The 14929-nt window shown below is 37.3% G+C and overlaps 1 protein-coding gene across 2 annotated transcripts in view; it reads right to left on the minus strand.

Annotated features, from left to right (window-relative positions):
- Positions 1 to 14929, minus strand: part of ARHGAP42 (Rho GTPase activating protein 42) — a 284843-nt gene that overhangs the window by 144777 nt on the left and 125137 nt on the right. Inside the window, exon 1 of one of the 2 annotated variants that reach the window (XM_060018067.1) lies at positions 8826 to 13062. The exons of the other annotated variant lie outside the window; for it this stretch is intronic. Coding sequence (XP_059874050.1) covers positions 8826 to 8828 — 3 coding nt within the window. The 5' untranslated portion in view covers positions 8829 to 13062. Of the gene's footprint in view, positions 1 to 8825; positions 13063 to 14929 lie in introns of those variants that run through there. 2 annotated transcript variants of the gene reach the window in all.

Below are 14929 nucleotides of genomic sequence, written 5' to 3' on the forward strand. Positions count from 1 at the left end.
TTTCACTAATATTCCAAGTGTAAGGTGTTTTGTTTTGTTTTTTATTGAAGTACAGTTGATTTACAATGTTGTGTAAGTTTCAGGTATATAGCACACTGATTCAATTATACACACACACACACACATATATATTCTTTTCCAGATTCTTTTCCCTCTAAGTAATTACAAAATACTGAGTATAGTTCCCAGTGCTATATAGTAGGTCCTTGGTTATCTATTTTATATATAGGAGCGTGTTTATGTTAATCCCAAACTCCTAATTTATTCCCTCCCTTCCCCTTTGGTAACCATAAGTTTGTTTTCTATGTCTGTGGGTCTATTTCTGTTTTGTAAATAAGTTCATTTGTATCATTTTTTTAGATTCCACATACAAGCGATATCATATGACATTTGTCTTTCTCTGCCTAGCTTACTTAACTTAGTATGATCATCTCTAGGTCCAACCATGTTGCTGCAAATGGCATTCTTTCATTCTTTTTTACGGCTGAGTATTATTCCATTGTATATTTTAAGGGCCTTCTTCAAACTCCCACAGGACTGGGATCATACCACTATCTCAGCGGACCACATAACACTTCAGGCCACCCTGTGCCAGTCTGTCTTCCCAACCAAATTATGAGTATTTCTGAGGAAATGCCTGTGCCTCCCGCTTTCACTTGTGTATCCTCGAGATCCTAGAGTAGTATCTGACGCATACTGTTACAGGCCAAAAAACATTTCTTGGTACAAGCCCACTGGGGTGGGGAAGCAGGTGGGGAAAGGAGCTAGAAATTAGAGAACAGAAAACGCCAAGATCAAACTGAAGTAAGATGAACAATGCTGGACTTTGCATTCATGCAAACTAAATGTCATTTTCCTATTCATATACTAGTTTCGGTCTCAAATAATAGTCCATTCATTCATAGACTAGTTGAGTGTGAAGTGTTCTGAAACCACTGAAGAAGGGGAAAATGGAAGTATATGGATATCAATATTAAGGACCCCCCACCTTTGTCTCTTTGGGGACAAACGAGGATTTTAACAGATAATGAAGGTAGCCTACCTTCTACTTGGGCATGCCAGATTATAGATATTTTCACTATATATGCAATCAAAGGCTAATCACATCAGTAAATTTTCATTTCTACCTTTAAAAGGTGAATGGATAAGATTAACTTCTGTAACTTATTCTGATTCTTTATTTACTCTAGTTACCATTTTGGAAATAAATCTTGAATAAGTGCTGGGGATAGGGGAGGGAGAACAGGCAAGCTGAATGCTATTTGGCAAACCAAGCTATCCCTAGATGTTTCTTAGGGATGAATAAGCAATGCCTGCTGTCTTATCACTGGAAGATGCCTTGCTACCCTGTGCCAAAACTTCAATTAGGCTTATCAACACCCTTGAAAGAATGAGGAATGAAAAACAGAGCTTCTTGCAGCCTTTGAGCTTACCAGCCAGGGAGCACACTATATCAGTAAGGTACTAAATTACATTACTGTGTTACAGTTAGAGCACTTAGGCCAAAAGGCAAAAATAAGGGCAAGCTAAGTCAAATTGTGAAGTGGATAAAATTTGTTTTCAGAAACTTCTACCTCTTCAGTTGCCACTACAGAGGCTTTATTTGGCCTTTATTCCAGTGTGTTTATTCAGGTCACACACCACCACCCCCTTTCTCTCCCACTTGAGCCCCTCACCGAAGACTATACTCCCAGGGAACCTGATAAATATTTCCAACCATTACCGCACTCGTTGGCCCATCAACAAAGTCTCATTACTTCTATGGCTTCTTTCATTAAGACCTTTCTCCATGCTTCCTAACAACAAGTAAATCTTACTCACTGAGAAGTGCTAATCTTCTTCTTGTACTCTGAAAGCTATCTGCCCTTGGGAAATGTAAGACAGCATGACAATCCAATGGTGGGGATTTCAATGCCATGGATGGTCCATTGAGAATTGGGCCGATGAAAAAATAGTTGCCTTCTATATATACAAGTGTGGCAAAACATGAATAGGCTGTGTCCAAAATAATGACAACTTTATTGCAGACTAGGCTAATTTCCAGATAACCTGGTAATAATGCTTCCCTTCTTGGTTTACATATATAGATGATAGTGAATATAGGATTAACAGGTACATACCCAATGAAGCTTATTGTCCAACCAGAAGCAACATATAAACTATTCTTCATAACTTTTCAGGTGAGAATTTACAATTAATCACAAATGAATTGCTTGTAAACCAAACCTAGAAGTTTCTGATGATTTAGTTTAAAATACTTCAATCATTAGGCTGTAATTCATGACTTAATATCTGAACTCAAATGGTTTTCAAGCAAATATTTACTATGAAATACAAAGGCCCTGCTCTTATGATATTATTATATTATAATTCAGAATGACAGGCAAATAAACAAAATAATAATTAAGATAAAATCAGATAATGATAGAAGCCAGGAAGAAAACTTAAAAAGTTGATGTGACAGAAAATTATGGCACTGGAGATATGAATTTAAACTGAGTGGTAAGTAAGCAAAAGACTCAATGAAGAGGCACCTTGGGACTAAGGCATGAATTACAGTAACTACTCACCCCCTAACTTCTACTCAAAGATCTAGAAAAAGAGTTCCAGGCAGGGAGAACAGCAAGCACAAACATCCTAAAGCAGAAGTGTGCTTGATATGTTGATAGAAGGAGAAGACCAGCATGACTAAAGCATAGGAGAAGGCAACAGAGAATGGTCTGAGATTAAAGCAGAGTCCAGAACATGCAAGGCCATGAAAAACACAGTATGAAATTTTAATTTTATTCTATATTAGCTATCACAGAAATACAGAATGTGATAAAATGGCAAGGGATGCAAATTATATTCTAAATAGAATTCCCGTTTGTACTATTACATGCCATTACTATCGATGAAAGTATTGTACCTCTTGGGGTTTTTAAAACTACTGTCACTGCAAAGAAGACTGAAATCCACTGAGAGTTGAAGGGAAGTTCTGCCCCTAAATTGAACTCAACTCCTGCACAAACCAAAATGCAACAACAACAAAAAACTATGGAAAAACCCTTTGGTATTAACTGCCAAGAACTTCCCATCAAATAAACCCAAATACTCATAGCTTTTATCTATGACTACACAGACAAGGTTAAAGCAATTGCTTCCTAGCGTGAAAGAAAGGGGATTTTTGTATCTGAATTAAACTGAGTGGTGACCTCCATTTATCACATTCAATGTTATTTAATTATAAAGTACATGTCTGTATACACAAAAGTGTATACGTCTTGATTTGTCAAGAGACTATATTTCATGGCACATCTACAAATTGAATCTGTTTTTCACATGTCAAGGTTAAAGTAGATTGAAAATAATCTAGAGCTAAGGGGCAGCACTGAGATAATCATACCTACTGTTGTCCCTTTTAGAAGGAGATTTAAGCCCTAAGAGGTTAAAACTGAACAAATATTTAATAGTATTGAATAGATCCAAGAATAACACAGTGCCTTTTTCCCATTGAACTCAAATGAACTCATGTCTGTCCTCACCCAGTGATCACTTATTAACATCTTAAATACAAATCTGGGGATAATTTTAAACTCTATTCTACATTATCAAGAAGCAATTAGGTACCTTATCGGAGATAGACAGCTTTACACAAAAATATTAGAATCCTAAAAGACAAATGCTTCAGCTACCCTGCTTTAAAATAATTCCCCTTCTTTTTTAAAATTTTTTTATTAAACCATTCCAATTGGCAGCATATGATCGAGAGAGAGAGAAAAAGAAACAGGGAGAGAGAGAGAGAGAAAGGTGATCCAGGTCATATTTTCTCTTCTTGACAAGTTCTAAACTCAACTTACTTAGTCAAAGAAGTTTTCAGAAATTTGCATTAAATATTAAATGTTTAGTATTATTATTAGCATTATAAAGATAGATAATTCCAATGTATATACTTTATTTATTGAGTATCAAAGCCCCTCTATTAGTTGTGAAAAAAGTGGGAAGTCTTGAGCGGTCTCTTGAGCCACCCATGGGAAGAAATGCTCAAGAGGTAGATGAACATTTTTAAACCTGGTCTCCTCTTTGAAAATCCCTGCACTAGAAAGACACTGTTACTGACAGAAGTGTGACAGCAGCCTCCAATGAGCTGAGACAAAGAACAAAGGGACAACAGCTTTGTGACAGTTCTTTGCAAGGGCTGCATGTCTGTTTTCCAGGAAATGTAAGAAACATTTAACTATTTTAAGAGATTGTGGAGGGCATGTTTAACGCATGCATTCAATATGCGCTTTCAGAAGTTCTTTCCTCCTTTCTAACACTGTTACTTCATAACTTAACAATGTAAAATTTAAATTTACAAATTTAAAATTAGTTCATATTTTTTACTTCTGATTTAACTTATAGTCTACAAAGTAGAAACTAAGGCCTCTGGGCCACACAGCACATCTAAAAGGATGCTCTGGCATTGTATTGTCTTTATAGGTGAGGTCTGGAAAATCATTCTAACCCCTTAGTTTGCTCCTTAAGAATCACCAATTATTTGACATAAAACTGAACACATCGCCTAATTATCAGTTAGTCTTTATGGTAGTGGTTCACATGGTGTCAACTCCATCCTTGGGCAATGGTACTTCTGCTCTGTGCCATCTCAGGACCGTATTCCAAATACCCTTGAGTTACTCCTTTCTATTTTCTTTATAGTAGATCCTGTCAAGAGTATTTCTGGCTAGCCAAGGAGTGGAATAGTATGTTTACGCCAATTAACCAGGGAATGACAACTCCAAAACTGCTGTGTTCAGAGTTACTCATATTCATCTTTATTGACTACAGAGAAAGTTCAGGTTACTTTGATTTAAGATAAAGGATCCTTGTCTTCCCTTAACAATTTATCTGAATGACCATAAAATATCAATGAAGTAGATTTAGGATTTGCAGATACTGCTACATCTCAGGAACACAAGTGTTGTAAGTAATAATAATGGCTAGCCTAGAGTTGTCAGTCACTCTCGATTTCACTCCATAAGAACTGAGTTAGCACATACTACCTAGAGTTTACCACACCTTACTAGATACTGAGATGTGAGGTTACTATGCTACAGTTGTGTTCTGTAGATGATATGCAGGATACACGCTAGAACATATAATACATGTAAGTAGTATATAATACATGTCCTAGACAAGGTTATAATTTCACTGAGACACTAGGAAAACCATGAGAGAGTGCTTCAAAACAGTGAATGTTGGTGCAAGACTAAATAATAAAAAAGAGATGGAGATCAGGATGGCTTCCAAGAAATTGAGCTGGGCCATTAATGAAAACCCTATATTTCTGTTCCTGTCAATGACTGATCACTCAACAGTTGATCCTCAGTGAAGACTGAAGAGTTGTGTATCCTATAAACAGTCTAAATGCATCTCTTTTTTTTTTCCCCTTATACTATCATGTTCTAAAACAGAATCATCAAACATCTTACAAAGATGCTAAAACACAGCAAGAGAAAACAATTTTAAAACAGGGTTCAAAATAAAGCAAAAGCGGGCTTCCCTGGTGGCACAGTGGTTGAGAGTCTGCCTGCTGATGCAGGGGACACGGGTTCGTGCCCTGGTCCGGGAAGATCCCACATGCCGCGGAGCGGTTGTGCCCGTGAGCCATGGCCGCTGAGCCTGCGCGTCCGGGGTCTGTGCTCTGCAACAGGAGAGGCCACAACAGTGAGAGGCCCGCGTACCGCAAAAAAAATAAAAAATAAATAAAAATAAAATAAAAAAAAGCAAAAGGGGCTTCCCTGGTGGCGCAGTGGTTGAGAGTCCGCCTGCTGATGAAAGGCACGCGGGTTCGTGCCCCGGTCCGGGAAGATCCCACATGCTGCAGAGCGCCTGGGCCCGTGAGCCATGGCCGCTGAGCCTGCGCGTCCGGAGCCTGTGCTCCGCAACGGGAGAGGCCACAGCAGCGAGAGGCCCGCGTACCGCAAAAAAAAAATAAAAAATAAAAAAAAATAAAGCAAAAGGAGAACAAGGATGGGAAGAGGAAATGGTGATATGAAACAAGTGAACAGAATGTGTGCCCGGGGTCCTGTAAGAGAACTCAAGAAGGCTTAAACGTTACAGCAGTACATAAGTAGAAGAGTATCAAAGCTCCATCCTTTGATTTTTTTTTTTTTTTTGCGGTATGTGGGCCTCTCACTGTTGTGGCCTCTCCCGTTGCGGAACATAGGCTCCGGACACGCAGGCTCAACGGCCATGGCTCACGGGCCTTAGCCGCTCCGCGGCATGTGGGATCTTCCCGGACCGGAGCACGAACCCGTGTCCCCTGCATCGGTAGGCGGACTCTCAACCACTGCGCCACCAGGGAAGCCCTATCCTTTGATTTTTATGTGCCATGAGCTAATGTTTACTGCTTACCACCTTTGTATTACCCAAATGATAACATGAAAATTATTAAATGTTCTTTCTGTTGAGCACTACTTCTTTAGTGTTTCTTTTTGTAAACTGATTGAGAGGCATGAAAAATATTCCTTGTTAGAATCATTAAGAGACATTCAACCCGGTGGATGAAAATTTGATGAGAAACAGGACGTCTACACACACAGTCTTCCCTCACAAAGAACTTACTAATTCCAAGGAGGGAATACAGTGAGAAGCAGAGCAGATGCCATTTTAATCAAGAGATCAAAGTTTACAACAACAGTAAAGAGACAAAGTACCTTAATTCCTGCCAAAAATTCACAACTTGAATTTATTCATAAGGAAACACCAGACAAACCCAAATTGAGGGACATTCTACAAAGTAGCTAGCCTAAACTTTTCAAAAATGTCAATGTCATGAAAAACAAAAAAGACGGAGGAACCATTCCAGATGGTCATGTTCAAGGTCAAGAAAAAGTTTCTATAAAGAGCATTATTGTGACAGCAACATTTCAAAAAAGTCTATGATAACAGTGTTCTATCAGTGTTAAATTTCCTGATTTGAATAATTATACTGTAGTGACATAAGTGAATGTCTCTGTCTTAGGAAATAAACACTTAAGTATTTACGGGTCTTAAAAAAAAAAAAAAAGCATGGTGGTGGCAACTCACTCTCAAGAGAAAGAGTACTAAAGCAAATTTGGCAAAATGCTAGTAACTGGTGAATCTTGGTGACAGGTACATGGAGATTTTTGTGCTATTCTTGAAGATCATCTATAAAATTTAAATTATTTCAAAATAAAAAGTTAAAGATTTTTAATAGTTGAGAATGCAAATATGAGAAACATAAAATTTTGAACACTTTTCCCTTCCTCATAATATATTTCTATATTTCCAAAAACCAAAAATATTTTCCTACAACCAATCATTTAGTCGTGATATATCTACCTCCACAGAATAGAAAATAGAAAGTAATCGGTAACATTCAAATCATACAAAAGGGACAGATTGAAAATAATAGTGAGGTGTTTTAAGTTACAGAAGATATATATTTAGTGGGATTTTTTTAATGTATGGCTATTTTGAGGTCTTTCATTTAGTTTAACTAAAAAAAAACCTTATATATCTCAAATCAGGTTTATATTTAAAAGAGAATACTAATCACTCTACAACAAACAAAAAGAGCCTAAATACACAAAAAGTTTTACAAAGTCACCATTCATGGCAAAATTTATCTATAATTTTAACTTATTAGGAAAGGCAGAGAGAACATTGAAACATAAATTCCTACTCATTTAAACTCGACATTTTCCAACTATACTTCACATTTCTTTAACTCAGAGTTCTCCTAACAACATAAATATTGCACAGTAAATTTCAGACCTAAACATTGACATTTAACTTAGCAAAAGGGCTGATTGTCCATAATGGAAAGTTTGTGTTCTACCTTTAAAAGGTCTGCATAATGTAAAATTCTAACCTTTCCTCAGAAACCACTAACCAATCCACTGTTTTATACTGCCTACAAAATTCCATTAGTATAGGAAACTAAAAGTTGAACTGTGAACAATTTAGGAAAAAGATATGGACTATGAAATTAGAAGATTAAACTCTAATAACTGGCTGAATGATCTGGGCAAATCACTAGAACTTTCTGAGGCTCAGTTTCTTCATCTATTAAAGAATGAGATTTAAAACTAACTAATTTCTCATCAGTCATTTTCAAAGCTCTAGGGATTTGTCACTCTTTCTTAAATATGCTCTTATCTGCTATTTTTGTCTTGGTTTTGATGAATGACCCAAAATCTCACAGAAAGAATTCCTCATTTGGCAGCCTTTAAAACACTAACTAGGGCTTCCCTGGTGGCGCAGTGGTTGAGAGTCCGCCTGCCGATGCAGGGGACACGGGTTCGTGCCCTGGTCCGGGAAGATCCCACATGCCGCGGAGCGGCTGGGCCCGTGAGCCATGGCCGCTGAGCCTGCGCGTCCGGAGCCTGTGCTCCGCAACGGGAGAGGCCACAACAGTGAGAGGCCCACGTACAGCAAAAAAAAAAAAAAAAAAAAAAACACTAACTAGATAATTACAGTTGTAGGGTGAGCTTGGAACTCCATGATTAACCATACAATGAGAAACATTCAAACACACTGGTGAAATTCAAAGTCTGATCTATTCCTACCAAATACTGGCTTAAACCAAGGAGGAAGGAAAGAACAATTATCTCTTCTATCAATTAGAAATCTTACAGAATATATATAAATACAGAATATATATACAAATATGTACCATAATAGTTATAACCAAATGAAAACTAAGTATTTAATTGAGATAAAAACAAAGCATAGATATAAGCATATAATTAAGATGATCTAAATCACACTCCTTCTGGGATATTCTCAGATATACATAATATAACACATACTATGGTTATGATAGGTACTATTACCATGAGTTTCCCATTCAACGTCTTTGTTGTACTTGAGAATCTATGTTAATCAGCTCAAATCTTCCATGAAATGAGTCTGGTCAAAAGAAAAAACTGATTTTAAGGAAAGTTACAATGCAAAGCAGTATTTAAGAATAAAAAGCACCACCATCACAAAACTCATGTAAGAATATGATGAGGCACCAATTCAAGATCACCTTGGGTCTTAGTAAGGTGATATAATCAAGAATCTTTAGGATTAGATTAGAAGATTACAGTGTCCATGTATACCTGTGAATAAAGGGAATGTACACACAGACTATAAAATGGTAGAAATTCATTTAAATTCCTTTGAAACTCAATAATAAATGCAAAGCTGGAGGTCTCTTGGAGGATATTAAGAGGGAACAGCAAACCACGGAAGAAGAGGGATTTCAAGGTTGATTTCCTCACTTTTTTATCCAAACACCTTGGGGACAGGGGCTTCCCACTTAAACAGTATAAAATACAATAGATGTAAAGATGAACCTCTATACTAGAGGTTCAACATACATTTTGAAATATACATTTCGGATTTTTCATGAAAGTGTACAATCTAATGTTAAATATTATTTCACTCAGATAAGGTATTTTCTTTATGAAACTGGGTGAATGAAGTCATCCAAAAATTAGTTTATAAGTCTTTAGAAAGTTTAAAACCAAGGTTTCTAGACAGGAAGACCCGCTCAAAACTTGAGAATAATCACTTTGGTATACTGGATCCAGGACCCAAATAAAGTCCTCAGAAGCTCCCTGTCTGAAGTGGAGGGGTGGCCAAGAGCATATTTACTGCCTCCTGCTCCTAGCCTTCCTCCCCATCACTTTGTTTACATCTTGGTCGTAGCATTTCTCATCCTCTATTTTAGTTCATTTTCTCCAGTTTGTCTAGATCTCTGCCCGTTTCCTTTTTGCTACTAATGATGCCTCCAGTACTAATGGATGTCTCTTCATGGTGTGAGCTTGAACTTTTGATCCTCAGTATTGCCTTAGCTTTCACTATTTGAATTCTCCTGTGTCTTTTCAACCTGCTGTTCATATCCCTTGGCTTTGCTTGAGTACCTAATGACAACTCCCAGGTTTGATTTTTGTAGTTGTCTCAATCTACAGACTGAAGCCATATCTCAACCCAGACACTTGCCCTGGACTTGGCCTCAAATAGCCCAGTATATACTGTAGGGATCAAAAGAACATAGGCAGACTCCATAAGTTTTGCTCCATATAAAGGAAATTTTATACTGTTCATAGAGGACCCACCCAAAAAAGGAATGCTCTGGGTCTAGAGAGTATACAGCAAAGAACTATGAGAGCTGATTCTGGAACAGACAGACCTGGCTTCAAACCCAATTCCTCTGCTGTCTACAGCTACCTTAACCTCCCTAAGCCTAAATTTTTTCCGCTGTAGAATGGGAAAAATAATCACCTTAAAAAAACATTGTCACGTAGCTGTAAATGATGACTTGAGAGTTTTAAATGAGATTAAATGTAAAGGGCAAAGACAATGCTTACCATACAGAAAGCACCGACCTGGTCCACCATTAGAACTTGGATATATCACTTTATTTTTCCAAACCTAAGCTTTTATTATGAGCCCTTGAAACAACATCATATGTAAGAAACTATCACAACTTCCTAATGATACTTAACATCGGTTCTTTAAATATCTACCTCTCTCATTTTAAAACATGTCTTCAAATTAACACTCCTCCCATCAAAAGGTGAAACCCACAGCTACATGCAAAAGAATGAAACTATTACACCAAACACAAAAATCAATCAAAATAAGTAACAGACTTAAATGTAAGAATTGAAACCATAAAACTCCCAGAAGAAAAGATGGGGTTAAGCTCCCTAACATCAGTCTTGGCAATGACTTTTTGTATTTGACACTAAAAGCAAAGGCAACAAAAGCAAAAATAGACACGTGGAACTGCATCAAACTAAAAAGCTTCTGCACAGCAAAGGAGACCATTAACAAAATGTAAAGGAAACCTACCAAATGGAAGCAAATATACGCAAATCATATATATCTGATAAGGAGTTAATATTCAAAATATATAAAGGACTTAACAAAGGGCACAAGATCTGAATAGATGTTGTTCCAAAGAAAACTTATGGATGGCCAATAGGTGCATGAAAAGGTGTTCAACATCACTAATTATCATGGAAATGCAAATCTAAACCACAATGAGTTTATTACTTTCCATCTGTTAGAATGGCTACTATCAAAAAACATGAAATAACAAGTGTTGGCAAGGATATGGAGAAAGGGGAACGCTTGTGCACTGTTGCTGGGAATGTAAATTGGTACAGCCATTATGGAAAACAGTATGGAGGTTCCCCAAAATTTTAAAATAGAACTATCATTAGATCCAGCAATCCCACTTCTGGGTATTTATCCAAAGGAAATGAAAATAGGAATTTGAAATACATCTAACCCCCATGTTTACTGCAGCATTGTTTACAATAGCCAATATATGGAAAAAACCTAAGTGTCCACTGATGGATGAGTGGATTTTTTTAAAATGTGATACACACACACACACACACACACACACACACACAGAGGAATATCATTCAGCCATGAAAACGAAGGAAATCCTGAGGGCATTAGTGAAATAAATCAGACAGAGAAAGACAAATACCATGTGATCTCACTTACATGTGGAATCTTAAAAAAAAAAAAAAAAAAAATGGTGGATACAGAGAACAGATTGGTGATTGCCAGAGGCAGTGGGTGAGAGGAGGGCAAAATAGGTCAAGGGAGTCAAAAGGTACAAACTTCCAGTTATAAAATAAACAAGTCCTAGGGATGTAATGTACAGCATGAAGACTATAGTTAATAATACTGTAAAGTTGCTAAAGGAGTAGATCTTAAAAGTTCTCATCATAAGAAAAAAAATATTTGTAACTATGTAAGGTGATGCTTGTTAACTAGACTTATTGTAGTGATCATTTCACAATATACACAAATATTGAACCATTATGTGGTACATTCAAGCTAATATGATGCTATCTGTCAATTATCTCAATTAAAGAATAACAAAAAACAAACAACATCAACAATAACAACAAAAATTATACCATGGTTGTTCAAAGGATTAAGGATAGGGTTGTCCCTCTTTCCCTCCACTTTATTTTCTCTACCTTTCCTGTTTCATCTTTCTTATGAAACCAGCCACACTCCCCCATCTATTGCCGAAAATGACAGGAGATTTATTTGCCCACAAACTAAATCCATTCAGAAACCTGCTCTCATTCAACACAGAGAATTACCTTCAAAGCACTTTAAAAAGATTTATTCCAACAAGAACCTTCGTAAGTTGCTGGCAGAAATGCAGATGGTGCAGCCACTTTGAAAAACAAGCATTTTGTTAAAAAGTTAAACATACATTTATCATATACCCCAGCAACCTCACACCTAGATGTATACTCAAGAGAAATGAAAACATATGTCCACATAAAAACCTGTACACAAATGTTCATAGCAGCAATATTCAGAATAGCCAAGAGCAGAAAACAACTCAAATGTCCATCAACTGGTGAATGGTTAAATAATATATATGCTATGTCCATACAATGGAATACTATTCATCAATAAAAAGGAATGAAATACTGATTCATGTTACAACATGGATGAACCTCAAAAACATTGTGCTAACTGAAAAAAAGCCAGAAACAAATGACATGTAATATATGATTCCATTTATATGAAATATCCCAAAAAAGCAAATCTAGAAAGACAGAAAGTAGATTAAGTGATTGCCTGGGACTGTGAGTTAACTGTAAATGGGCATGAGGAATTCTACTATGGTCATGCAATGTTCCAAAACTGGATTGTGCTAATACCTGCACAACTGCATAAATTCACTGAAAAAAAAACATTGAATTATTTAGTTAAAATGAGTGAATTTTATGGTATGTAAATTACACCCCAATAAAGTTGTAAGGAAAAAACTGTGCCATGTATATACTGTCTAAAAACAAGGTTTACTCCATTCCTACTGCATTCAAAGCCTGGTTAAGTGCAGTGACATAGTCCCTATACTCAACAAACTTTAAATATAATAGAATGTTAACATTTAAAATAAAAAAACAAATAAGCTTTAAAAAGAAAGATGAAACCCAATCCCCTACCTCTTGAATATGGCTGGTCTAAGTGACTCACTTCTGCTATAAATAAAGCAGTAATAGTGCACTCTGACTTCCGGGCCTAGGTCAAACAAGGCAATACAGCTTCTTCCTGGCTCTTTTTTCACTTGGGACATGAACTTTGGAAGTCCTCATTCTACATGTAAGAAGTCTGACTACCCTAAAGGACCACGCTGAAGAGACAACATAGAGAAAGCAATGCCCAAGGAACCCAATGCCAGACTCCTATTGAGTCATTCCAGCATCAACCAGGAGACATGTGAATGAGGCTTCAGATGACTGCAGCTCCCAGCCTTCAAGTCACCCCAGCGGACACGGAGTAGAACAGTTGATGAGCTGTCCCCACTGAACCCTACCCAAATTGCAGATTCATGAGTAAAATAAATGGCCCAGTTTCTGGCCACTAATATTTGAGTTGGTTTGTTACACAGCATTGAAAAATCAGAACATTATCTTATCCATATCTTAAAATATTGGCCAGCGCCTATAAGACACTTAGCGTAAAAAAGTAACATTCTCTAAGAAAGTATTCAAACTCCCTAAAGCTGAGAACTTTCAGCAACAGGTTGGTCCTGTCTGTTCCAATAAAAATGTACAAATCTCAATTTCTATTCTGGATAATAACTTTATTTTCAAGGTTGAATTTTAGAGCAGAGATAAAGCATTAAGAGTCAAAATGACCTTTGGCAAAAAAGAGTATAGATATTCAGACAACTTAGGATGTAGAAGTATGCAAAAAGAGAGTTAGATTTTTGTCAGCAGCCTGTATCCTGTGAAGGATATAAAACCCACATTCCAGTCAGCTGTGATGCCAATCAAGCACCACACTTCCCTCCTGGTAAACTGAAAAGGAACCCAGCTCGCTGCTCAGCATACCATTCAGAAGCCTTCCACATCATATGTCACAATCAATTGCGCGATTCAGGTCCAGTCTTTTTTTAGCGAAAGGAATTTATTACCAACAGGTTTACTTCCTTCCCATCCACATCCTGTGCCCCTGCAGTGCCCAGGAGGGCACCACATCTGGTCGAGCTAACTTTTTCAAAAGAGCAGGGAAGAGGAGAGAGAGGAAACCATACCAATCAGAGAAGATAATCAATAACCTGTGAGAAATCAAACTGAAGAGTTTGCTGCAACAGTGCATAAAAGTTTGTCAGACATTCTAGTAAACAAAACTCTTACCTAAACTTTCCAATCATAAGAGAATTCATGACTCTTATGTACTACAAGATCCTAAAAGATTTTGTCCACCTACTGTGTTAGAAGGACTTTATTCTAATAATTGTATCAGTTACGAGGTTTTAAAGGCAAGAGATGGAAAACCCAATTCAAAGTGGTTTAAGTGACACAGAAAGACATCCGTCCATAAAACAGGAGACACAGGGGTAGGAGAAGCTTCAGGTTTAGCTAATCCAGAAAGTCTAAGACATCATCAAAGATTCAGGTTTTTCCAGACTCTCCATTTCATTGCCCAGAATGTCAGCTTCATCCACAGCTCCCTGTAGGAGAGCCATCAGGAGACTAAGACCTTCCTTGTTTGGGTCTAGCAGAGTAAAGAGAATGCCTCTGCCCACAAAATCAAACCCAAATCCTGTCATTTGCCCAACTATGCCAGCTGAGGCTGTGTGGCTAATGGGGGAATGTGATATGCTGAATGGCCTGGCCATGAGCTCACAAAGCCATCTGGGGCAAGAGGGCCAGATTACCATGATGGGCTTAGAGCTGGAGCTGCACACCGTGAAATGGACCTAATGGAAGCAAGAGAGCAACTTCCAAGTCCACTAAAATTCATATCATCTGTTAAATGGTCTATTTGATCAATTAGAAAAAGAGATTCTTCAGTTTCCAAGCGGATTTTGTTCTAAAAGTTCACCTCATGTCAGTTTTGATCTTAAAGTATGATTAGGGCATATGGGACATAGAATGCATTTTCCCAC

The sequence above is a fragment of the Delphinus delphis genome, chromosome 8 (genome assembly GCF_949987515.2).
Source record: "Delphinus delphis chromosome 8, mDelDel1.2, whole genome shotgun sequence".
Taxonomy (NCBI): Eukaryota; Metazoa; Chordata; class Mammalia; order Artiodactyla; family Delphinidae; genus Delphinus; species Delphinus delphis.